The sequence below is a fragment of the Oncorhynchus kisutch genome, linkage group LG17, assembly GCF_002021735.2.
Source record: "Oncorhynchus kisutch isolate 150728-3 linkage group LG17, Okis_V2, whole genome shotgun sequence".
NCBI lineage: Eukaryota > Metazoa > Chordata > Actinopteri > Salmoniformes > Salmonidae > Oncorhynchus > Oncorhynchus kisutch.
The window spans coordinates 16,665,561-16,692,819 of NC_034190.2; the positions used below are offsets into that span (position 1 = coordinate 16,665,561).

At 43.0% G+C, this 27,259-nt stretch overlaps 1 protein-coding gene across 1 annotated transcript; it reads left to right on the forward strand.

Annotated features, from left to right (window-relative positions):
• Positions 1 to 1,033: 1,033 nt before the first annotated feature.
• On the forward strand, positions 1,034 to 26,888 carry LOC109908517 (protein QNR-71-like). The gene is made up of 10 exons (XM_031794972.1): positions 1,034 to 1,133; positions 1,234 to 1,398; positions 1,506 to 1,679; positions 2,469 to 2,630; positions 6,844 to 7,155; positions 7,394 to 7,459; positions 7,590 to 7,832; positions 8,021 to 8,121; positions 24,993 to 25,225; positions 25,354 to 26,888. The coding sequence occupies exons 1-10, from the start codon at positions 1,034 to 1,036 to the stop codon at positions 25,505 to 25,507; spliced, it is 1,710 nt and encodes a 569-aa protein (XP_031650832.1). The 3' UTR covers positions 25,508 to 26,888.
• The last annotated feature ends 371 nt before the right edge of the window (positions 26,889 to 27,259 follow it).

Consider the following 27,259-nt stretch of genomic DNA (forward strand, 5'->3'; position numbering starts at 1 on the left):
ATGTTTGCGCGTGCATGCATCCCTCTATTAAATTATGGAACTCCGGGCACGCGGGGGAAGGAAGGGAGAATAGGTGCGCGTGGGAGCAGTTCTATGTTTGGTGGGGTCCGTGTGAGCAGCAATATCTTTGGGGTTGTGTGGATATAGTTGCAGCTTTTTATCCAGGTAGAAATGGGACGTTTACATTATGTCTGTGTTCTGGCTTGCACTTTTTTCGTTTCTCAAGCAAATGGACTCAAAAGTAAGTAAAGTTTTAGTTGCTTTTGGGGTCTCAGCTGTACCTATCAATCAGGTTTGTGGTATAGGATGCTTGGATGCAGATTAAGCATAATTTCTTGTCAAATGAAGAATTTAAATAATAGAGGGATGATTGTAAACCTACATTCTTGTTGATACTTGTTATGCGGATCGTTGTATATTTTTTCCATTTAGCCTATAAAGGTTTAATAATGCAATCAGTCAACTCTTTCAAATGACTAGGCTATAGGTCGAAATAATTTCACATAGGCTATGCATGGAATTGAAATGTATTGTAATTTTTCTTCGTTTACAAATTACGTTTTTCAAGTAAAAATGAACGCTTCGGACTAATTGTTTTCATCTGACCTTGGTCATCCTCTAAGAATGTCAGAGAGGTGCGCGAGCTGTTATTGCGTTGCCAGTATCCACGCGCTTGTCTTGTCAGTCTCCTCAGTCCCATGAGCCCAATTATGCCATTTACGCGCGTGCACTAGTAGATGCGTCTTGTGAATATGGTTTCCTCGATAGGTTTTCCAACAGTATACAAAACATTTTTGAACACAATTATCTATTGTAGTCTGTGTCTAGAATATGACCGTTTATATTTGGTAAGGGAAATAGGCTGGTTTCAACGAATTCATACAATAAGCTTACATTAGAGCGCTCACATTAGGCAGCATTTTCCAATATACGTTTTTAAAAGTACCATTTTAGTCTATACATTTCAAAACAAACATTTACTCTCTCTCTCTCAGCTTACCGAGACATGTTCCCTCATAAGCATTCAGTATCGATGAAGTTTCCACCGATCCCTGGTTGGAAGCCAGACAGTAACCCATGGGATGACTATCTTTACCCACCCTTCAGTCCCAAGGAACTAACGCGGAGGAAAGGTGAGCACCACCACTGACCTTGTCAAATTACGCAGGGAAAGTTTATAACGTTCCTCCTTTAAAACATTTAGCTATCCACTATTTTCACACACCTATCCAGGTCAGCCCATCAAAGTTCGCCTGACCAGTGACAGTCCTGCGATCATTGGCTCTATGGTGTCATTTACGGCCAAGCTAGAGTACCCACCTTGTCAGAAGGAGGATGCCAATGGGGAGCTGGTGTGGGATGAGCAGTGTCCGGATGGTGTGGAGCTGGAGGCCTCAGGTGCTTCCCACAAACCACTCTACGTGCACGCACACACATTTGCGTGCCACAAAAAGGACAATATCTGATAACTTCTGTATTGACTAACTCTCCCCTCTCCTGGTCAGCTAACGGTCAGCTGAAGCATGGCTATGTGTTTAACTGGACCTCCTGGCTGGATGACTACGGCTTTGGAAAGTGTACTGACCTGAAGAGATGTAACGTCTTCCCAGATGGGAAACCCTTCCCTCAGAGCAACGACTGGAGACACAAGGGCTACGTCTACGTATGGCACTCCATGGGTAAGTCTCACTCAAATACAATCAGTCACGGACATACTCATGCACACAGTCATAAAGTAACACACACATGCACGCACAATGTCTTCAATTATATGTGCTCTATCAAAGATGCACTATGCAGAAATCGCTCTGCCATTTCCTGGTTGCTAAAATTCGAATAGTTTGCCTAGGTTAGAGCATTGGGCCAGTAACCGAAATATTGCTGGATCGAATCCCGAGCTGACAAGGCAAAAATATGTCGTTCTGCCCCTCATGCAAGGCAGTTAACCCACTGTTCCCTGGGCGCCGAAAACGTGAATGTCGATTAAGGCAGCCCCCTGTACCTCTCTGATTCAGAGGGGTTGGGTTAAACTAGGTATCCCCCTTTCAATTAATGTGACAAATTAATTATTTCAATTAATGTGACAAAACAACAGTGTGGAGAATCATTATACCATCTAAACCAAGGTGAAATATATTTTCCATAACCAAAATATAGTATTTTCAGCTGTTTGAAGCTGGTGTACAAAACCAAAAGTAAAAGACGCAAAAACAAAGCATATAAATAGTGCACGTTGAACAAATCTGCTTCTTAGACTTGCTTTCAATAAGAATGACAGGTCTGTAACTCACACTTCTAAAAAAGTTTCATATTGCAGCTTTAAAGGTGGGGAAAGGTGAGGTGGCAGGTGCTGAGAGAGATGGAGATCTGCTATTGCTGTAACTCTCTCTGCCCTCCCTCTCCACCTCCCTCCCTCCATCTCTCTCTCTCTCTCTCTCTCTCCCTCACTCCCTCCATCCCTCTCTCAGGTCAGTACTCTGAGACGTGCGATGGCTCCTCTTCCACCCTGACAGTGAACACCAGTGACATCACTCAGGGGCTGGAGCTGATAGAAGTCATGGTGTACAGGAAACGTGAGCGCAGGAAGTACAGCCCCCTGGCCACAGACAAGACCGTCTTCTTCGTCACAGGTGAGTCCCCTGTATACACTTCATGTCTACTCCCAAAGCATCAATGGGACGGGTCTCAATCCACATCCTTTCTTCCTCCCATCTACTATCGTTTCTTCCCCTTGTACATCTTATAGGACACCAAGCCCTTAGTCAGGTGGAGCTTTCACTTATTAAAAAAAAAATTGACAGTCAAGAATTTTGTTGATTGGAACAAAGGCCGACGGTGTGTCCCAAAAGGCACCATATTCCCTATATAGTGCACTAATTTTGACCAGACCCCTATGGCTGTAATCTACTATGTAGTGCACTACACTCTTAGAAAAAAGGGTTTCAGAGATTCTTCGGTTGTCCCCATAGGAGAACCCTTTTTGTTTCTAATTAAAACCCTTTTCGGTTCTAGGTAGGATCCTTCTGTGAGAAGGGTTCTATACGGAAACCAAAAGGGTTCTTTCTACCTAGGGTTCTTCAAAGGGTTCTCCTATGGGGACAGCCAAATAACCTTTTTAAGTTCTTTATACGCTACATTCTTTTTAAAAATGTATTATTTTTCCCCTTTTTCTCCCCAATTTCATGATGTCCAATTGGTAGTTACTGTCCTGTCCCATCGCTGTAACTCCCGTACAGACTCGGGAGAGGCGAAGGACGAGAGCTGTGTGTCCTCCGAAACACAACCCAGCCAAGCCAAGCCACACTGCTTCTTGATACAACTCCCGCTTAAACTGGAAGCCAGCCGCACCAATGTGTGGGAGGAAGCACCGTACACCTGGCGACTGTGTCAGCATTGCGCCCTGGCTACCACAGGAGTCGCTAGTACGCGATTGGACAGGAACATCCCTGCCAACCAAACCCTCCCCTGACCCGGACGACGCTGAGCCAATTGTGTGCTGTCCCATGGGTCTCCCGGGTCGCGGCCGAGCCTGGACTCGAACCAGGTTCTCTAGTCGCACAGCTAGCACTGCAATGTAGACAACTGAGCCACTCGGGAGGCCACTACATTCTCAAAAGTATGTGGACACCCCTTTCAATTAGTGGTTTCAGCTATTTCAGCCACAACCGTTGCTGACAGGTATATAACATTGAGCATACAACCATGCAATCTTCATAGACAAAAATTGGCAGTAGAATGGCCCATACTGAAGGACTCATACTGAAGAGCTGCCCCGGAGCAACAACGGCTCAGCTGCAAAGTGGTAGGCCACACAAGCTCACAGAACGGGACCGCCGAGTGCTGAAGCTGAAAAAACGTCTCACCTCGGTAGCAACACTCATTTCGAGTTCCAAACTGCGTCTGCAAGCAACATCAGCACAATAACTGTTTTGTCTCATGAAATGGGTTTCCATGGCCGAGAAGCCGCACACAAACCTAAGATCACCATGCGCAATACCAAGTGTCGGCTGGAGTGGTGTAAAGCCTGCCGCCATTGGACTTTGCAGCAGTGGATAGGGCTGTTGCAGTGACCGTTTTACCACCACACCGGCGGTCACGTGTCATGAAGGCAGTCAAATTCCAAGTGACTGTTTAGTCATGGTAATTAATTAGACTTCTCCAAGCTCTGATGCCTCTGCTAGTCGTTAGTAACAAACTTAATAACTGCCTGGTACTCAGCCCTCTATTGTCCCTCTAATTACCCTGATATCAAAGCAAATCGAATCAAAAATCGAATCAAACACTTCCTGAGAGCCCATGAGCTCATGTTGAGCATGAGTGATGGCCTCGACTAAAAATAGGAGGATCCCATCAGCTTTCTATAGGCTAGACCAACTATATTTATTTCTCAACTTTCCTAATATTAAGCACATTGCTTATATTTACAACCGGAGTATAGCCTACCTGGCTGGCATAAAAATGAACCATATGAAAAGCGTCCTCCATTTGCTATTTAAGTGTATAGATGACATGTATTTTTTCCTGCTGCCCCTGCTTCGAGACAGGTGCATGATAATGGTCCATTGTAAATCAAAATATATTTCACACATATATAATTTAATATATGTAAAGACTAGATTAAATCAAGAATAATCTGATGGGTGACAATATTAGCCTATCACTTGGGAATTAAATATTATCACTTGTGAACAATGCCCAGCTTAAGAAACAATGCCTTTTTTTGGGCAACTTTTTCGAATCATAGTGGCACACCTCATGTAGCCTAGCCCATAAGCCTACATGTTTTGATAAGGTTTGTATCACAACTAAAGTGCCCAAATAACTTCTTAAAATGAAGCACATGAATCCTCTTTACAAGGGGTGTAGAGCCTAACTGGCATGCATAAGCAGCGCGTGAGTTTCAAGTTTGGGGAAGAAAATTTTCACCATAAAAATGCACCTTTATAATGAAAGCATTACATGCATAATTGCATTTGTGGTCACCTTTGATAATGGTGTTTTCTGCTAATGGTACATCTGCCCTTATAGCCTACTACCATGTGCGCATTGCTGCGCTTATAATGTGAAGAATAGCCTAATAGTTAATCAACATTTTAAACTAAACGTTCTGATCTGTTGCATCAGCCACATTGCATAAAAATGATTTTGAAGCTAGTATTTGTATTAATTTTGGATCTATTGCATCCCTCAACTGTCCAAGACTATGTTTGGAATATTTATTTCTCACACAGAGGAGAATAGGTTGACTTTTGTACTATGGGGGAATAGTAGATTGACATAGGCTAGTGCTTATTGCTTTTCATTAGGCCTACTCATCTTGTTGGCTGAAAAAAAGTAAATGCTGACAGTTCTTCCAATATCTTCCATTTGCACCTCGGAATTGGATTAGGAAGCGCACAGTTGTATCCCCGATGTGTCTGTCTTCACTTGTAGCCTGTGAGAAAGACCCGATCATGTGATGGAGAGCCATATGAGTGGGAGGTGATTCGGAGCGCTCAGCACTCAGGGAGAAGGGCACAATGTCAACTGGCTGCAAAAGGCAAGGATTTTCTTAGGGTGCATTACGTCCACACAAAGGTGATAACGCCATGAAATTCGAGGCATTATCAAATCCTTGTCAAGTTGTGAATGAGTGACTGATGCAGTGTGTACAAAAAAACAAAGCAGAGCTCATGCCTTTTAAGCAACTTTTTTCAAATCATCGTGCAGGCTTACAATGTATTAAAAATCTAAATATATAGCCCAACGTTTGTAGAACACCTAAAGTTACATTAATAACTCTAAATTAACCGCTCAACACAGAATGTGTACACTCCCTCAAATCATTTGGAGAAAATGTCCTTTTATTAGACTTTTTAATGTAGATGTTCCAAAGTTCTGCATTAGTGACTTGCAAGCTATGAGTGGAGATGCTAAATGTGTTCATGTTAATTAACGGTAAATTACAGTGATAGCGACAGTTATTTGCTTGACAATCACCAGCTGACAACATTTTGTGACCACCACAGCCCTAGCAGTGGAAACATGTTCTCTTGAGTGATGAATCATGCTTCACCATATGGCAGTCCAACAAACAAATCTGGGTTTGGTGGATGCCAGGAGAACGCTACCTGCTCCAATGCAAAGTGCCAACTGTAAAGTTTGGTGGAGGAGGAATAATGGTTTGGGGATGTTTTTCATGGTTCGGGCTAGGCCCCTTACTTCCAATGAAGGGAAATCTTAATGCTTCTACAGCATACAATTACTTTCTAGGCAATTCTGTTCTTCCAAATTTGTGGCAACAGTGTGGGGAAATCCCTTTCCTGTTTCAGCATGACAATGATGACAATGCACAAAGCGAGGTCCATACAGAAATGGTTTGTTGAGATTAGTGTGGAAGAACTTGACTGGCCTGCACAGAGCCCTGATCTCAACCCCATCGAACACCTTTAGGATGAATTAGACCGCTGACTGCGAGCCAGGCCTAATTGTCGAACATCAGTACCCAACCTCACTAATGCTCTTGTGGCTGGATGGAAGAAAGTCCCTGCAGCAATGTTCCAACATCTAGTGGAAAGCCTTCCCAGAAGAGTGGAGGCTGTTATAGCAGCAAAGGAGGGACCAACTATTAAGGCCCATGATTTTGGAATGAGATGTTCGATGAGCAGGTGTCCACATACATGTAGTGTAGCTCCTTTTTTCCCCCCTAAAAGTGTACGTAGCGAAAAGGGTGCCATTTTGGAAGCAACCATAGCCTGTCTCTTACACATGAGATGGTCCTTCCTCAGAGGGACAGAAGAGAATGTATAGCTGAACGGATGCATCATGTCTGAGCGTTTCTCATGAACCCTTACCCCTTCACAGACAAGATCCCAGTGGCGGTGAATATTTCCCAGAAGGCAGCATCCAACCTGTCGGCGAGCGTGTTTGTGTGTGGCGAGGACGTGGTGTTCAGTGTGTCTGTTCACGACCCCAGTAACTACCTGAAGACTGCCGATGCCGTCGACTACATCTGGGACTTCAAGGAAGGCAACCAGCTGGTCACCCATAGCAACGTGGCCACGCATGCCTACAGCGCGGTCGGCGAAGTTAACGTGAAGCTGATGGTGGAGGTGGCGATCAAGATCCCGTGCCCCCCGCCAACACCGATGAGTGTTACTTCGCCACAAACTACAGGTACACACTCGAGTCACACACCTCACTTCAGAGGATACTACAGGCACACAAATCTAGAATAAGGTATGTACATAGTACACACAATAATGAGCTTCACCTGCACCGTACTACTACCACACATGCCTGGAATAAGGTATGCACTGTTGGGGGATGGTGCATGTTTATTTTGGACTGATTGAGCAGCAGCCTCATGTCCATCTTTGGAGTGTTGTATCTTATCTCTTTTTCTCTCCTTCAGCGGCTCCTACACCTCCCACTGGCACTCACTCCATCACTAGCAAAATGGAAACAACCCATGGTTATGGTAAGAGTTAACTCTACAATGTGTATTGAATAGAAGTGTCTGCCAGAGTGTATGAGGAAATGTTTTCTCTTGTGAGTTTAATTCTATTCAGTTGACATAAACTGTCCAAATTCGACTGTCTCGTTTCCAGTGCCAGTCACCACTGCCAGACCCACCTCCAAGGGCCCCAACACACCTGTTCCCAGGACAACAGGCTTCCAGACGACAGAGCCCCTCCCCTTGACTGTGGCTGATTTGACCCAGGGGTTCAACCCGACCTCGCTGATGCCAGCTGTCCCCACCCCTATGGACCAGCTCCCTCACAGACACCTGACGGCCACCGACTGCTTCCGCTACCTCTACGGAACTTTCCAGACCAACATCACCATCATCGGTGGGTGCATGACAATGGGATGTCAAACTGATGACAATCAGTGAAGTTAGATAGTCAGTCAGTTAGTTAGCCCCTCAGTTAATCACTTATCAGTCTATACAAATATATAAAGCTTGTACATTACAGATTTGGCTGATGAGTTCATGCACACTCGAAAATGACATCACTTGGGCTTTACCCTATCACAGAGCACCTAATCAACAGCCAGCCAGCCAATCGAATCGTGGACGTGTCTGCTACCAAGGTGACCAACACTGACATCAGCTTCCTGGTCAAGTGCCTGGGCAGGTGAGTGGAGGTGAGTGGAATACAATTACACATTGCTAATGCAAACATCTGATACAGCATTCTGATGCCAGACTGTACAATGTCTGCTGCAATGTTGTGAACATGTGGATAAGTCCAAGTCGTAGTTGGAGGTTTAAATAAATAAATACATTTATAGGGGACAATGCACAGTAATCAACATCAATATTACAATAATGCAACATCCATGTAAATGTGCTGGGGTTAGCCAAAAGGACAATTATACAGCCACAATACAAATACTCACTAAAACAATACAAAATACAAATATATTACATCCAATAATATATAATTCTAACGACAACAACAACATTATTATCAACTGTCATCTCACATATGCGGTAGCACAGATAACTCATGCGTACAGGTTTGGATACATTTTAGCCATGTTTTCAATTCAAATTTAAAAGTACAATAATCAGTGCAGCTTCTCAAGTCCATATTGTAGCTCTAACAGAGATGTTACTGTGTGGAAAAGGGACAACACAATTCCCTCTAGTTAATACCCTTGTTATCCTGGAGGTGCTTTCCTTGAGCAGGATATGCCGGCATAGGGGTGGAGGGGCAAGACCATGGAGCATCTTAAAGACAAGGCTTGCATGTAAGTGCTGCTTAAAGCTATCCAGACTAAATAAATTATGTTTGTAAATGACAATGGTGGTAACTGTTTGGTTTGTTATAAAAAATCGTAAGTGTTTGTTTGTAGAGTGATTCAATTGGTTTCAGACTAGTAGCTCCTGCTTGTGACCAGCATGTGAGGCAATATCTCAGATGTGAGAAGATATTTTGGCATTCTCCAGAGGAAGGAAAGGTCTTATAAACCTAAAGTTGGATAATCCAAACTTGACCGTGTTAACCACCTTCTTCACATGTTTCTTAAATGTCAAGTTGGAGTCCAAAATGACACCAAGATACCTGAAGTTAGACACAACTTTCAGATTCTCCCCATTAACAGCTCATTGGGAAAAATCTATGGTTTTCTTAGAGAAGTACATACAAACAGTCTTGATATTTAAATGCAGGCAAGAATTAGTCATCCATGTAGAAACATGTACCATAGCTAAAGTTAACTTCTTAACAACCAGTTGTCAATTGTTTTGAGTGTACATACAGAACTGTATCGTCTGCATACAGCTAATCAAAATCAAATCAAATGTATTTATATAGCCCTTCGTACATCAGCTGATATCTCAAAGTTCTGTACAGAAACCCAGCCTAAAACCCCAAACAGCAAGCAATGCAGGTGTAGAAGCACGGTGGCTAGGACACTCCCTAGAAAGGCCAAAACCTAGGAAGAAACCTAGAGAGGAACCAGGCTATGTGGGGTGGCCAGTCCTCTTCTGGCGGTGCCGGGTAGAGATTATAACAGAACATGGCCAAGATGTTCAAATGTTCATAAATGACCAGCATGGTCAAATAATAATAATCACAGGCAGAACAGTTGAAACTGGAGCAGCAGCACGGCCAGGTGGACTGGGGACAGCAAGGAGTCATCATGCCAGGTAGTCCTGAGGCATGGTCCTAGGGCTCAGGTCCTCCTAGAGAGAGAGAAAGAAAGAGAGAATTAGAGAGAGCATGCTTAAATTCACACAGGACACCGGATAAGACAGGAGAAGTACTCCAGATATAACAAACTGACCCTAGCCCCCCGACACATAAACTACTGCAGCATAAATACTGGAGGCTGACACAGGAGGGGTCAGGAGACACTGTGGGCCCTATCCGATGATACCCCCGGACAGGGCCAAACAGGAAGGATATAACCCCACCCAGTTTGCCAAAGCACAGCCCCCACACCACTAGAGGGATATCTTCAACCACCAACTTACCATCCTGAGACAAGGCCTAGTATAGCCCACAAAGATCTCCGCCACAGCACAACCCAGACTGAAACATCACATCAGTGACTTAATTAACCCACTCAATTGACGCACCTCTCCTAGGGACGGCATGAAAGAGCACCAGTAAGCCAGTGACTCAGCCCCTGTAATAGGGTTAGAGGCAGAGAATTCCAGTGGAAAGAGGGGAACCGGCCAGGTAGAGACAGCAAGGGCGGTTCCTTGCTCCAGAGCCTTTCCATTCACCTTCACACTCCTGGTCCAGACTACACTCAATCATATGACCCACTGAAGAGATGAGTCTTCAGTAAAGACTTAGGTTGAGACCGAGTTTCCGTCTCTCACATGGGTAGGCAGACCATTCCATAAAAATTGAGCTCTATAGGAGAAAGCCGTGCCTCCAGCTGTTTGCTTAGAAATTCTAGGGACAATTAGGAGGCCTGCATCTTGTGACCGTAGCATACGTGTAGGTATGTACGGCAGGACCAAATCAGAGAGATAGGTATATAAGCCCATGTAATGCTTTTTAGGTTAGCAGTAAAACCTTGAAATCAGCCCTTGCCTTGACAGGAAGCCAGTGTAGGGAGGCTAGCACTGGAGTAATATGATCCAATTGTTTGGTTCTAGTATTTAGCACTAACTGAAGTTTATTTAGTGCTTTATCCGGGTAGCCGGAAAGTAGAGCATTGCAGTAGTCTAACCTAGAAGTAACAAAAGCATGGATTAATTTTTCTGCATCATTTTTGGACAGAATTTTCGGATTTTTGCAATGTTACGTAGATGGGAAAAAAGCTGTCCTTGAGACAGTCTTGATACGTTCGTCAAAAGAGAGATCAGGGTCCAGAGTAACGTCGAGGTCCTTCACAGTTTTATTTGAGACGACTGTACAACCATTAAGATTAATTGTCAGATTCAACAGAAGATCTCTTTATTTCTTGGGACCTAGAACAAGCATCTCTGTTATGTCCGAGTTTAAAAGTAGAAAGTTTGCAGCCAACTACTTCCTTATGTCTGAAACACAGGCTTCTAGCGAGGGAAATTTTGGGGCTTCACCATGTTTCATTGAAATGTACAGCTGTGTGTCATCTGCATAGCAGTGGAAGTAAACATTATGTTTTCAAATGACATTCACAAGAGGTAAAGTATATAGTGAAAACGATAGTGGTCCTAAAACGGAACCTTGAGGAACACCGAAATGTAAAGTTGATTTGTCAGAGGACAAACCATTCACAGAGACAAACTGATATCTTTCCGACAGATAAGATCTAAACCAGGCCAGAATTTGTCCTTGTAGACCAATTTGGGTTTCCAATCTCTCCAAAATAATGTGGTGATCGATGGTATCAAAAGCAGCACTAAGGTCTAGGAGCACGAGGACAGATGCAGAGCCTCGGTCTGATGCCATTAAAAGGTCATTTACCACCTTCACAAGTGCAGTCTCAGTGCTATGATGGGGTCTAAAACCAGACTGAAGCATTTCGTATACATTGTTTGTCTTCAGGAATGCAGTGAGTTGCTGCGCAACAGCCTTTTCTAAAATTTTTGAAAGGAATGGAAGATTCAATATAGGCCAATAGTTTTTTATATTTTCTGGGTCAAGGTTTGGCTTTTTCAAGAGAGGCTTTATTACTGCCACTTTTAGTGAGTTTGGTACACATCTGGTGGATGTGAGACGTTTATTATGTTCAACATAGGAGGGCCAAGCACAGGAAGCAGCTCTTTCAGTAGTTTAGTTGGAATAGGGTCCAGTATGCAGCTTCAAGGTTTAGAGGCCATGATTATTTTCATCATTGTGTCAAGAGATATAGTACTAAAACACTTAAGTGTCTCTCTTGATCCTAGGTCCTGGCAGAGTTGTGCAGACTCAGGACAACTGAGCTTTGAAGGAATACGCAGATTTAACGAGAAGTCCGTAATTTCGTAATCATGATCTTTTCCTCAAAGAAGTTCATTAATTTATTACTGCTGAAGTGAAAGCCATCCTCTCTTGGGGAATGCTGCTTTTTAGTTAGCTTTGCGACAGTATCAAAAAGGAATTTCGGATGGTTCCTTATTTTCCTCAATTAAGATGGAAAAATAGGATGATCGAGCAGCAGTAAGGGCTCTTCAATACTGCACGGTACTGTCTTTCCAAGCTAGTCGGAAGGCTTCCAGTTTGGTGTGGCGCCATTTCCTTTCCAATTTTCTGGAAGCTTGCTTCAGAGCTTGGGTATTTTCTGTATACCAGGGAGCTAGTTTCTTATGAGAAATGTTTTTAGTTTTTAGGGGTGCAACTGCATCTAGGGTATTGCGCAAGGTTAAATTGAGTTCCTCAGTTAGGTGGTTAAATGATTTTTGTCCTCTGACGTCCTTGGGTAGACAGAGGGAGTCTGAAAGGACATCAAGGAATCTTTGTGTTGTCTGTGAATTTATAGCACGACTTTTGATGTTCCTTGGTTGGGGTCTGAGCAGATTATTTGTTGCAATTGCAAACAGAATTGCAAGTAAAAGGGTGGTCCGATAGTCCAGGATTATGCGGAAAAACATTAAGATCCACAACATTTATTCCATGGGACAAAACTAGGTCCAGAGTATGACTGTGACAGTGAGTAGGTCCAGAAACATGTTGGACAAAACCCACTGAGTCGATGATGGCTCCGAAGGCATTTTGGAGTGGGTCTGTGGACGTTTCCATGTGAATATTAAAGTCACGATAGGAATTCAGGGAACTCAATGAGGAACGCTGTATATGGCCCAGGAGGCCTGTAAACAGTAGCTAAATAAAGTGATTGAGTAGGCTGCATAGATTTCTTGACTAGAAGCTCAAAAGACGAAAACTTCATTTTTTTTTTTTGTAAATTTGCTATCGTAAATGTTAGCAACACCTCCGTTTTTGCTGGATGCACGGGGGATATGGTCACTATTGTAGCCAGGAGGTGAGGCCTCATTTAACACAGTAAATTCATCAGGCTTAAGCCATGTTTCAGTCAGGCCACTCACATCAAGATTATGATCAGTGATTAGTTCATTGACTATAATTGCCTTTGAAGTAAGGGATCTAACATTAAGTAGCCCTATTTTGAGATGTGCGGTATCACGATCTCTTTCAATAATGACAGGAATGGAGGAGGTCTTTATCCTAGTGAGATTGCTAAGGCGAACACCTGCATGTTAACTTGTAGGCAAACAAGTGGGAGATCATTTATATAGATGGTAAACAGAAGGAGGGCTAATATTGACCCTTCTGGGGCCCCAGTGTTATAGTAAAGAGAGTCCGACTTGAGTGTCCCCCAGACAAACCCTTTGACTTCTGTTTGCCAGATAGGAATATATCCAACTAATGACTTCAGTGGACACATTAAGGAAGGATAGTTTGGATAGGAGGACCTCATGATTCACAGTATCAAAGGCCTTTTTAAGATCCAAAAAGACTGACATCACCACCTATGTCCAGTTTAGATTTTATTCACTCCAGAAAATAGCAATTGGCTGTTTCGGTAGAAGCGTTAGTTCTGAATCCAAATTGCATTTGATGTATGGGAGTTGCCCTGAATGAGGTGATCAGTCAGATGATCAGCCATCCATCTTTCAGCTACTTTTAATAGCACTGGAAGCATGCTTATAGGTCGGTAATTTTCCACCAGTGTTGGGTCACCAGATTTTAAAACAGGTGTCTTGTCTTTGCTATGCCAGATTAAGTGATATGACATGCTATTTTATAAAATAATTTCTCTGTAATTAATATTACCTGATTAAACTAATCATGTAAATGTAATTAACTAGGAAGTCGGGGCACCACGGAAGAATGTTTATAGACGTGTTGTCTTCCGAATAAACTCTTAAGGACCTGGTAATCTTTTATATCAATAGCAGTCGATTATTAATCGTCACCTTATTCAGTCTCATCTGAACGTCGTAAAATTCTTGATTATCTTCACAAACCCTGGCTAACAAGTTGAATCAGCAATACAAAACTTGGTTTATTTTTCATTACTAAATACCTAAATAATCACAGAATTACATATACACAGGATGGATGATACATTGATTACAAATTATGTCATACAAGAAAACGTCCCCAGTGGACGGAACCGATATGATGGCTGGTTACGCAAAGAAAGGGAGTTGGGTTTGAATGAAAGCACGGGAAGACTGAGTAACAAAAGGATTGGGTCTTATGAAGCTATGCTATCATAAATACAGAATCTTATGCATTCCAAATAACCACCCATTTGTAAAAGGAAAATACAATAAATATTTACTCTGAGCTGCGCTTCGATAGATTGGTTGTAGATGGAAGGCTGGGTTGCCCAGCAGAGATCTCTTTTGTCCTTTGAAGAATATGTTGTGGTAGAACGGATACGTTGTAGTACCATCGTCGTGTGGTAGAATGTATACGTTGTAGTACCCTGTCTTTCTCAAGAGATTGTCCGTCCTTTCCTAGCCCACGTTTACAGCTGCTGCTGTTTACTCGACGTCTAGGATGTATCACTTCTTTAGTGAATAAGAGTTCAAAATTCATACCAAGCTGCCATACTATAAGCTCATGCTATATTCTGGCTGGTATAGTCGAAATTCATCCTTCCGGCGTGTCGATCGTCACCTCCACGTTGACTTTATTCCTTCTAAACATATAGACATCAGTCCTCACGTCACCGGGAATACAATGTTAATTTTGTAAGGATGTAGTCGGTCAACCATTCGCAACCAGAGCTCAGGCTGAGGTTGGCTTAGTTCTGTAGTTGAAATCAGCCCTTTTAAGCGTATGGTCAGCGGTCCTGACGTCATCGGGAACACAAGGCTGACTTTCGCCAATGGGCTTTTGTAGTGGTGGAGAGAAGGGCGTGTTTCATAGTTCACAACCAATGTCTGTTCACTTGGGCGGGGCCACTGAGTGAGCATAGTTCACTTATGAAAACAATTATTTCATTTAGAAGCTAAAATTACATTTAATCTTTTCACAAAGAGTTTCATATTTAAACATTTAAATTGCACAACAATTCCAGGTGAATCTGATAACTAGTGTGTGTAGACTTGTCATCCTATCATCAGTAATAATGTCTCAGACTACAACTGATCTGACATCATATTCTTTAAGTACCAACATATATTGTCAACTGGTTGGATTACCGAAATATGGTTCCATTCCCCAACCGTTTGATGTTACCAGACTCTCTCTATGTTAACAAAGGGCTTTCCAAGAGTCCAATCTGCAGAGAGGAAAGGTATTTGTGGAGGTCATAAACCTCACCAACAGAGCAACGTCATGACACAGGTATCACTGCAGCAGACTTCCAAGCGTTGGGGAAGAACCCACATTTGATAGACAGATTAACTAGATGTACAATAGGGGCAATCAGAGAATATTTGTTCCCTTTAGTAATACAGTGTCTAGACCAAATACATATTTTGTTCTAGAGCTCAAGAAGCTAATAATACTGTCCACTGCTGATGCTGAGATTTCAGGAATTCTGAATATTGGTTTATTATCTTCTATGGGAGTGAGAACTGTGGTCTTGGTTGAGAATCTTTGAGCCAGTTCCCTGACAGTTAACAAAAACAATTGTTGAAGATGGTGGATATGAAATTGGAGTCTTGAATTAGAATCCCATTAACCTTTAATTCAGGATGATTTTTGAACTTTGCAGCCCCTCTCCCTGTTAGTTTGTTGAGATTTTCCCAAATCACTTTGCCATTACCTTTTGCTTCATTGATCACTCTAAGAAAGAACTCTGCTTTTGCATTTTTTATATTCCTAACCACCTTATTTCTCAGTGATGCAAATGTACGTGTCATCATTCTTACCAGACGTCTATGCTTTTTTCAAGGAACAATCCCATTCTCTCATCTGCCTCCAGAGGTCCTCATTGAGCCATGGTAGAGAGGTTTTCCTTCTTGGCTTCTTGGATTTCCTAGTAAAAGAGTTATCCACTTTGTCAATAGCTGACAGAAATGTTCTGTATCCAAACTCTGGGCATTCATTGCTTAACAGATCAGACCAGTCAATTTGATTTATAGCTGCATCGTAGTTACTCTGCTCACTTTTCTGGATTTTTTTATCTTACTGTTGCACGTTAATATTTTTCAAATGTATTTCTTATTTCACCTTTTATTTAACCAGGTAAGCTAGTTGAGAACAAGTTCTCATTTACAACTGCGACCTGGCCAAGATAAAGCAAAGCAGTGCGACACAAACAACACAGAGTTACACATGTAACAAACAAGCGTACAGTCAATAACACAATAGGGGGGAAAAAATAGTCTATATACAGTGTGTGCAAATGGCGTGAGAAGGCAATAAATAGGCCATAGTGGCGAAGTAATTACAGTTTAGCAAATTAACACTGTAGTGATAGATGAGCGTTGGAGTGTTGTATGGCATTGAAGCTCGTTTGGAGGTTAGTTAACACAGTGTCCAAAGAAGGGCGGCATCGTTGATATATACAGAGAAAAGAGTCGGCCCGAGAATTGAACCCTGTGGTACCCCCATAGAGCCTGCCAGAGGTCCGAATAACCGGCCCTCCGATTTGACACACTGAACTCTGCCTGAGTAGTAGTTGGTGAACCAGGCGAGGCAGTCATTTAAGAAACAAAGGCTGTTGAGTCTGCCGATAAGAATGATTAACAGAGTCGAAAGCCTTGGCCAGGTCGATGAAGACGGCTGCACAGTACTGTCTTTTATCGATGGCGGTTATGATATCGTTTAGTACCTTGAGCGTGGCTGAGGTGCACCCGTGACCAGCTCGGAAACCGGATTGCACAGCGGAGATGGTACGGTGGGATTCGAAATGGTCAGTGGTCTGTTTGTTATCTTGGCTTTCAAAGACTTTAGAAAGGCAGGGCAGGATGGATATAGGTCTGTAACAGTTTGGGTCTAGAGTGTCACCCCCTTTGAAGAGGGCAGCTTTCCAATCTTTAGTGATCTGACGATACGAAAGAGAGGTTGAACAGACTGGTAATAGGGGTTGCAACAATGGCGGCGGATAATTTTAAAAAGAGAGGGTCCAGATTGTCTCGCCCAACTGATTTGTACGGGTCCAGGTTTTGCAGCTCTTTCAGAGCATCTGCGATCTGGATTTGGGTGAAGGAGAAGCTGGGAAGGCTTGGGCAAGTAGCTGCGGGGGGTGCGGGGTGTTGGTAGGGGTAGCCAGGAGGAAGGCAAGGCCAGACGTAGAGAAATGCTTATTGAAATGATCGATTATCGTGGATTTATCGGTGGTGACAGTGTTACCTAGCCTCAGTGCAGTGCAATACGGTTCTTAAATCTCTTTTTATAGTGAGCTTTCTAACCACCAATGTAACATTGTGGTCAGATATGCCAGTTAGTAAGTTACTGGACTTAGTTATTCGATCAGTTCTGTTAGTAAACACCAGATACATTTGAGTCTGGGATGACTGTGTCACTCTGGTTGGACCTTGTATTATTTGATTGAGAAGGGTTGAAATAATCTGTGATTTCTGAGTTTCTTCCTGCAAGTTTTGTTTTCGCAGTTTATATTGAAATTTCCCATGAAGATGATCTCCTTCTTATGATCTCATTCTTTAAGCATTGCATTTAGATGGTCATTAAACAAGATATCAGATGTTGGTGGCGATATGATCCAATAATAGTGAGATATATATATATATATATACAGTGGGGCAAAAAAGTATTTAGTCAGCCACCAATTGTGCAAGTTCTCCCACTTAAAAAAAATGAGAGAGGCCTGTAATTTTCATCATAGGTACACTTCAACCATGACAGACAAAATGAGAAAAAAAATCGCATTGTAGGATTTTTAATGAATTTATTTGCAAATTATGGTGGAAAATAAGTATTTGGTCATCTACAAGCAGGCACGATTTCTGGCTCTCACAGACCTGTAACTTCTTTAAGAGGCTCCTCTGTCCTCCACTCGTTACCTGTATTAATGGCACCTGTTTGAACTTGTTATCAGTATAAAAGACACCTGTCCACAAGCTCAAACAGTCACACTCCAAACTCACTCACACACTCCACTATGGCCAAGACCAAAGAGCTGTCAAAGGACACCAGAAACAAAATTGTAGACCTGCACCAGGCTGGGAAGACTGAATCTGCAATAGGCAAGCAGCTTGGTTTGAAGAAATCAACTGTGGGAGCAATTATTAGGAAATGGAAGACATACAAGACCACTGATAATCTCCCTCGATCTGGGACTCCATGCAAGATCTCACCCCGTGGGGTCAAAATGATCACAAGAACAGTGAGCAAAAATCCCAGAACCACACGGGGGGACCTAGTGAATGACCTGCAGAGAGCTGAGACCAAAGTAACAAAACATACCATCAGTAACACACTACGCCGCCAGGGACTCAAATCCTGCAGTGCCAGACGTGTCCCCCTGCTTAAGCCAGTACATGTCCAGGCCCGTCTGAAGTTTGCTAGAGAGCATTTGGATGATCCAGAAGAAGATTGGGAGAATGTCATATGGTCAGATGAAACCAAAATATCACTTTTTGGTAAAAACTTTGGAGGACAAAGAATGCTGAGTTGCATCCAAAGAACACCATGCCTACGGTGAAGCATGGGGGTGGAAACATCATGCTTTGGGGCTGTTTTTATGCAAAGGGACCAGGACGACTGATCCGTGTAAAGGAAAGAATGAATGGGGCCATGTATCGTGAGATTTTGAGTGAAAACCTCCTTCCATCAGCAAGGGCATTGAAGATGAAACATGGCTGGGTCTTTCAACATGATAATGATCCCAAACACACCGCCCGGGCAACGAAGGAGTGGCTTCGTAAGAAGCATTTCAAGGTCCTGTAGTGGCCTAGCCAGTCTCCAGATCTCAACCCCATAGAAAATCTTTGGAGGGAGTTGAAAGTCCGTGTTGCCCAGCAACAGCCCCAAAACATCACTGCTCTAGAGGAGATCTGCATGGAGGAATGGGCCAAAATACCAGCAACAGTGTGTGAAAACCTTGTGAAGACTTACAGAAAACATTTGACCTCTGTCATTGCCAACAAAGGGTATATAACAAAATATTGAGAAACTTTTGTTATTGACCAAATACTTATTTTCCACCATAATTTGCAAATAAATGCATTAAAAATCCTACAATGTGATTTTCTGGATTTTTTTCCTTCTCATTTTGTCTGTCATGGTTGAAGTGTACCTATGAGGAAAATTACAGGCCTCTCATCTTTTTAAGTGGGAGAACTTGCACAATTGGTGGCTGACTAAATACTTTTTGCCACACTGTATATGAGGGGAGAGGATGACATTCAGCTCCATACATTCAATGTCATTGGCATGTTTCCATATGATACGATTGCATTTAATGTTTTCTTTTTTAAATTATTATTTATTCATTTATTTTTTACCCCTTTTTTTCTCCCCAATTTCGTGGTATCCAATTGGTAGTAGTTACAGTCTTGTCTCATTGCTCAACTCCTGTACGGACTCGGGAGAGGCGAAGGTCGAGAGCCATGCTTCCTCCGAAACACAACCCAACCTAGCCGCACTGCCTCTTGACACAACGCACATCCAACCCGGAAGCCAGCCGCCCCAATGTGTCGGAGGAAACACCGTACACCTAGTGACCTGCCCGGCCCGCCACAGGAGTCGCTAGTGCGCGATGAGACAAGGATATTCCTGCCGCCCAAACCCTCCCTAACCCGGACGACGCTGGGCCAGTTGTGCGATGCCCCATGGACCTCTCGGTCGCGGTTGGCTGCGACAGAGCCTGGGCTCGAACCCAGAATCTCTGGCGATGCAGTGCCTTAGACCACTGCGCCACCCGGGAGTCTTAAAGTTATCTTTCATGTACATAAGCAATCCACCCTCTCTGCCCTCTCCCCTGTCCCTCCTGAATATGGAATATCCAGGAACATTAAAGGCAGAAATAGAAGATGTTTTCAGCCATGTCTCAGAGAAACAGAAACAATCTAGATTAGTCGTTCAATAAATGTTCTACCTGTTCACTCTTAGAAATGTTTTTATTTATTTTTTATTTCACCTTTATTTATCCAGGTAGGCTAGTTGAGAACACCTTTATTTATCCAGGTAGGCTAGTTGAGAACACCTTTATTTATCCAGGTAGGCTAGTTGAGAACACCTTTATTTATCCAGGTAGGCTAGTTGAGAACACCTTTATTTATCCAGGTAGGCTAGTTGAGAACACCTTTATTTAACCAGGTAGACTAGTTGAGAACACCTTTATTTATCCAGGTAGGCTAGTTGAGAACACCTTTATTTATCCAGGTAGGCTAGTTGAGAACACCTTTATTTATCCAGGTAGGCTAGTTGAGAACACCTTTATTTATCCAGGTAGGCTAGTTGAGAACACCTTTATTTATCCAGGTAGGCTAGTTGAGAACACCTTTATTTATCCAGGTAGGCTAGTTGAGAACACCTTTATTTATCCAGGTAGGCTAGTTGAGAACACCTTTATTTATCCAGGTAGGCTAGTTGAGAACACCTTTATTTATCCAGGTAGGCTAGTTGAGAACACCTTTATTTATCCAGGTAGGCTAGTTGAGAACACCTTTATTTATCCAGGTAGGCTAGTTGAGAACACCTTTATTTATCCAGGTAGGCTAGTTGAGAACACCTTTATTTATCCAGGTAGACTAGTTGAGAACACCTTTATTTATCCAGGTAGGCTAGTTGAGAACACCTTTATTTATCCAGGTAGGCTAGTTGAGAACACCTTTATTTATCCAGGTAGGCTAGTTGAGAACACCTTTATTTAACCAGGTAGGCTAGTTGAGAACACCTTTATTTATCCAGGTAGGCTAGTTGAGAACACCTTTATTTATCCAGGTAGGCTAGTTGAGAACACCTTTATTTATCCAGGTAGGCTAGTTGAGAACACCTTTATTTATCCAGGTAGGCTAGTTGAGAACACCTTTATTTATCCAGGTAGGCTAGTTGAGAACACCTTTATTTATCCAGGTAGGCTAGTTGAGAACACCTTTATTTATCCAGGTAGGCTAGTTGAGAACACCTTTATTTATCCAGGTAGGCTAGTTGAGAACACCTTTATTTATCCAGGTAGGCTAGTTGAGAACAAGTTCTCATTTTCAACTGCGACCTGGCCATGATAAAGCAAAGCAGTGTGACACAGACAACAACAGTTACACATGGAGTAAACAATAAACAAGCCAATAACACAAACAAGTCAATGACACAGTAGAGAAAAGAAAGTCTATATACAGTGTGTGCAAAAGGCATGAGGAGGTAGGTAATAAATAGGCCATAGGAGCGAGTAATTACAATATAGCAGATTAACACTGGAGTGATAAATGAGCAGATGATGATGTGCAAGTAGAGATACTTGTGTGCAAAAGAGCAGACAAGTAAATAAAATAAAAACAGTATGGGGATGAGGTAGGTAAATTGAGAGGGCTATTTACAGATGGACTATGTACAGCTGCAGCGATCGGTTTGCTGCTCAGATAGTTGATGTTTAAAGTTGGCTAATTAGGGGGACGGCTAATTAGGGGGACTTTTCTCCACTTCTCCCAGAATTACATCCTCCATATTTTTTTCTGCGGGCGACCTAACTCCAGACTCTGATGGGGAGCTTGGTACCCCGGGCCGCTTTGGTGTATGTTGATTCCGGTTTGTTTGAATGAAGGCCAGCATCGATGTTTGGCTGCCTACTTTTGTTTTCCCCAGAGAATTGCACCACCTTCGGGGTCCCCTATTAACCTACAGGTTTTCTATTGGGTTATGATATTCACTGGTCTCAGTAGCCACTTTCCCAGCTTAATTTTAAATTTTACCCCCTTTTCTCCCCAATTTCATGGTATCCAATTGTTTTAGTATCTTGTCTCATCACTACAACTCCCATACGGGCTCGGGAGAGACGAAGGTTGAAAGTCATGCGTCCTCCGATACACAACCCAACCAAGCCGCACTGCTTCTTAACACAGCACGTATCCAACCCGGAAGCCAGCCGCAACAATGTGTCGGAGGAAACGCGGGGCACCTGGCAACCTTGGTTAGCGCGCACTGCGCCCGGCCCGCCACAGGAGTCGACCCGGACGACGCTAGGCCAATTGTGCGTCACCCCACGGACCTCCCGGTCGCGGCCGGTTACGACAGAGCCTGGGCGCGAACCCAGAGTCTCAGATGGCACAGCTGGTACAGCACCCTTAACCACTGCGCCACCCGGGAGGCCTTCCCAGCTTCATTTTGAGCATTTTTCCTCTTATTCTTTTTCTTGGAATGAGAGGTCACTGTTGCAGACTCTAGCTCACCAGGTACCAACTCCAATGTTTCATTCACTCCGTCTTTATTGTTGGGAGCTGAAGAATTACCGTCTTCAACCTCAGTCTCACGTTCAGTCATTTCAGCTGAGATATGTGATATGTCTGCCCTACTCATGGGGACAGGATTGTTCTCCTGCACATAGTGTGAAAAAGTTTCCTCTATGCACCTTATGTTGTCCAGTGTAGTAGGACTGTACTCTACCATCTCCTGACCCCCTCTAGTGTGGGATTGTGTCATTAAGTTATCCAGTGTAGTAGGACTGTACTCTACCATCTCCTGACCCCCTCTAGTGTGGGATTGTGTCATTAAGTTGTCCAGTGTAGTAGGACTGTACTGTACCATCTCCTGACCCCCTCTAGTGTGGGATTGTGTCATTAAGTTGTCCAGTGTAGTAGGACTGTACTCTACCATCTCCTGACCCCCTCTAGTGTGGGATTGTGTCATTAAGTTGTCCAGTGTAGTAGGACTGTACTCTACCATCTCCTGACCCCCTCTAGTGTGGGATTGTGTCATTAAGTTGTCCAGTGTAGTAGGACTGTACTCTACAATCTCCTGACCCCCTCTAGTGTGGGATTGTGTCAGCCAGTCCTGTCTACACACAGGACCTTGTTCATCATAAAATATTTAGTGAGGGCCCATCCTTACAGACTGTGTTATAGGAATGATGGGTGCTGCTTCAACATATACAAAACCATCTCCATTGGAGCAGTTTGTAAATTGACCCTTGTATCTTATCATGCGCCTCATCACTCTCCACATCACCTTACATCCAGCTTTAGCCAGAAACTCAGTCATAACACTATCATCTGCTGATTCAGGTAGTTCTTTAATGTTGACTTGAATGGAGTTCTGGTCAGCCATGCGTGACTTCAAACTGAACAAATGATTCTCTTTGAACACAACATATTTTCCTTTGACTGTTATTCCTCTGAACAAAAACGTTGCTCTTGCTTCCTTACTGAGAACATACAGTGGGGGAGAACAAATATTTGATAACCTGCAAAATCGGCAGTGTTTCCTACTCTCAAAGCCTGTAGAGGTCTGTAATTTTTATCATACGTACACTTCAACTGTGAGAGATGGAACCTAAAACAAAAATCCAGAAAATCACATTGTATGATTTTTAAGTAATTAATTTGCATTTTATTGCATGACATAAGTATTTGATCACCGACCAACCAGTAAGAATTCCGTCTCTCACAGACCTGTTAGTTTTTCTTTAAGAAGCCCTCCTGTTCTCCACTCATTACCTGTATTAAATGCACCTGTTTGAACTCGTTACCGGTATAAAAGACACCTGTCCACACACTCAATCAATAAAACAGACTCCAACCTCTCCACAATGGCCAAGACCAGAGAGCTGTGTAAGGACATCAGGGATAAAATTGTAGACCTGCACAAGGCTGGGATGGGCTACAGGACAATAGGCAAGCAGCTTGGTGAGAAGGCAACAACTGTTGGCGCAATTATTCAAAAATGGAAGAAGTTCAAGATGACGGTCAGTCACCCTCGGTCTGGGGCTCCATGCAATATATCACCTCGTGGGGCATTAATGATCATGAGGAAGGTGAGGGATCAGCCCAGAACTACACGGCAGGACCTGGTCAATGACCTGAAGAGAGCTTGGACCACAATCTCAAAGAAAACCTTTAACACACTACGTCGCCATGGATTAAAATCCTGCAGCGCACGCAAGGTCCCCCTGCTCAAGCCAGCGCATGTCCAGGCCCGTCTGAAGTTTGCCAATGACTATCTGGATGATCCAGAGGAGGAATGTGAGAAGGTCATGTGGTCTGATGAGACAAAAATAGAGCTTTTTGGTCTAAACTCCACTCGCCGTGTTTGGAGGAAGAAGGATGAGTACATCCCCAAGAACACAATCCCAACCGTGAAGCATGGAGGTGGAAACATCATTCTTTGGGGATGCTTTTCTGCAAAGGGGACAGGACGACTGCACCGTATTGAGGGGAGGATGGATGGGGCCATGTATCGCGAGATCTTGGCCAACAACCTCCTTCCCTCAGTAAGAGCATTGAAGATGGGTCGTGGCTAGGTCTTCCAGCATGACAACGACCCGAAACACACAGCCAGGGCTACTAAGGAGTGGTTCTGTAAGAAGCATCTCAAGGTCCTGGAGTGGCCTAGACAGTCTCCAGTCCTGAACCCAATAGAACATCTTTGGAGGGAGCTGAAAGTCCATATTGCCCAGCGACAGCCCCGAAACGTGAAGGATCTGGAGAAGGTCTGTATGGAGGAGTGGGCCAAAATCCCTGCTGCAGTGTGTGCAAACCTGGTCAAGGACTGCAGGAAATGTTTAAACTCTGTAATTGCAAACAAAGGTTTCTGTACCGAATATAAAGTTCTGCTTTTCTGATATATCAAATACTTATGTCATGCAACTTAATTACTTAAAAATCATAGTCATTTTCTCGATTCTTGTTTTAGATTCCCTCTCTCACAGTTGAAGTGTACCTATGATAAAAACTACAGACCTCTACATGCTTTGTAAGTAGGAAACACTGACGATTTTGCAGGTTATCAAATACTTGTTCTCCCCACTGTATATACGCCAGAGGGCACATACTCCCTGTACTGACCTCAAGTGGTTTGGCTGAATTTCCTGTATGAGAGTGTGGTAGAGCTCCTCCTCCTTATGGGGTTGGCTATATCATCCTCCTTTGTCAGGATTTCTCTCTCCATGATAAAATAGGTAAAACAGTCTCCTTTGGGGCATTTCGACCCAAAGGAGTCTGTCTAGGTTTTGTTTAATAGTGCTTGTGCTAAGTTTGCACCTGATACGAAAGTACTTTCCTTCTCTCCTGGTCTCATACCTACATCTCTTTGCACTCCTTTCTACTTATTTCCCTTCCTCTCCTCGATCCAACTCTCTATCACTGTCCATTTCTCCTTTTTTTTCTTACCACCCTCCCTTTTGTAGTGTCTAAAGCTCCTCGTGCTGCAGAGGTTGTCCTCTCCTCCAGTGCTATCCTGGTAGCCATCTTTGCCTTCATCGCCTTCATAGTCTACAAGTAAGTCAAGCCACAGTGTTCCACACACTCACGTCTATCACCAAGCTTCCCTTACTCATGATCTCTCTCCTCCCTCTCTGCCATTTCTCTGTCCTTCTTTCCCTCCCTCCCCTCCCTTTCTCCCCTAGGCGCTATAAGGTCTACAGACCTGTGACGAGGTCCCTGGTGGAGGATGCCAGTGTCCATGTTGAGATCGGGGGTCGTATGGGCCGGCTGAGGGAGATCATATTCCCCACCAACGAGGAGAGTCGCCGCCTGCTGACGGACAGACGCCCCGTGTAGACCCACCGTCGGTACTACAGAAGGGAAGAGAAATAAAACAAATAGAACTTACACTCGTCTGTCAGTTAGGATATTGAGTATCTGTTCTACACCATACATTTCTATCTGAATGTTCTGTAATGTTATATAATCCTGAACAGGAGCAAGTGTTTTTACTTAGAGGTTCTTTAGTAACAAATGATACATTTAGCACATTTTATATATGCATCACAAAGATTATATATATATATATATATCAATAACCAAGAGAACTTCTTTACATTTTAGTTTGTCAAAGTAATACTGTTAATAGGTAAGATGTGCTGAAAAATATGAATATATTTTCTGTTTAGTTCACTTTGTAGTAGAAAAGCACAAGTATGTGGCAAATGGCAAGAGTTAAGAAAAATTTGCAATAAAGCTCAGTGTTTTGAAGTTGGGGCGGGGCAGTGTTTAAGGCAGTGCTGGGGTGTATTCATTCCAACGATTCTGTTGCAAAGCATTTCTTAAACAGAACGAAACGGTGCTGGACCTACCTGAATTTGTCCAATAGACACTCGTTTTGATCTGTTTGCTTCCATTTGGTTCTTAAACTGTAAACAGTTTCTGTAATGAATACACCCCTGGTGTGAGCGTGATAGTAAGGTCCTTCCCCATTTCAATCCCTAGCTTCTTCCCCTAGTCTTTTCAGATCTGTGAACTCCAAAGAGAAATGGGGCTAGGAACTAAAATGGAACTGGGCCAAATGGAACTGCTTTAAAGTTAAACGGGTCTAATGGTTTTGGAAATAAAATTTAGTAAATATCTTTGTAGACTTTCACAAGCCTAACAATGTGTTACTTTTAGAAAATGTTCAAATATTAGCTTTAACTGTACATCCCACTGCCCATTCTCTAATGTGCATATCATTTACATTTGTTGCACGAATGTACTGAATTGTAGTCATTTAGTTATTATAAAAGCCATAATTTCAAACCAATCTAAAAATGTAATTTTGTTCTGGAAAGATTCAAATGAAGATTGTGAACTAACCACTGTTTGTGAATATACTGGTAATGTCTGTAGCCTAACGATCTGCATGTGTCTTGGGAGTAGGGGGGGTTACAAGTGATGAAACAAGTAACCGGATTTAAATATCATTTAAAGTTGGATTTTTGACACTACACTGTTGCAGTAACTGAACACAGTTGAGGCTAAAGTTAGCTGGAGTTTGTACTGGCTTTAGAGAACCGAACTACAGATTCCAGTTCAGCATGCTCCATAGACACATTACCAAAAGTATGTGGACACCAGATATGATACAACACTCCCAATTGCAGTTCCAACATCTTACCACTGCTACAGCTAGCTATCAGCGGAGCATTGTCTGGCAGGGAAACAGTTCATTCAGCCTCATTTACTGCCTTTAAAAAAACATAGCTGATATGGCTGACTAACTTAAACAAATATGGTTTCTACTGACAATTGAGATGTAGAAACTATGGCAAAGGGGACGAGCGGGTAAGAGGCAATCCGTGATTTCGATTAAGGTGGCATAGCAGTTCGGACGTCTTTTGTCCTCGTCTTGTGTCCTGTATATATATATTTACAACTTTTTTCACATACATTTTATTTTTATTTTCCATCAACTCATCTTCAAAACACTCTTCTGCAACCCGCCTCACCAATGTATATTTATAAAAAAGTATTATTTACCTCAAATCTGTAATCCTACAAGAAGCTAGCCAGAAACTCCCAAGAACCTAGCCTGAAACTAGCCAGAAGCTAATCCAG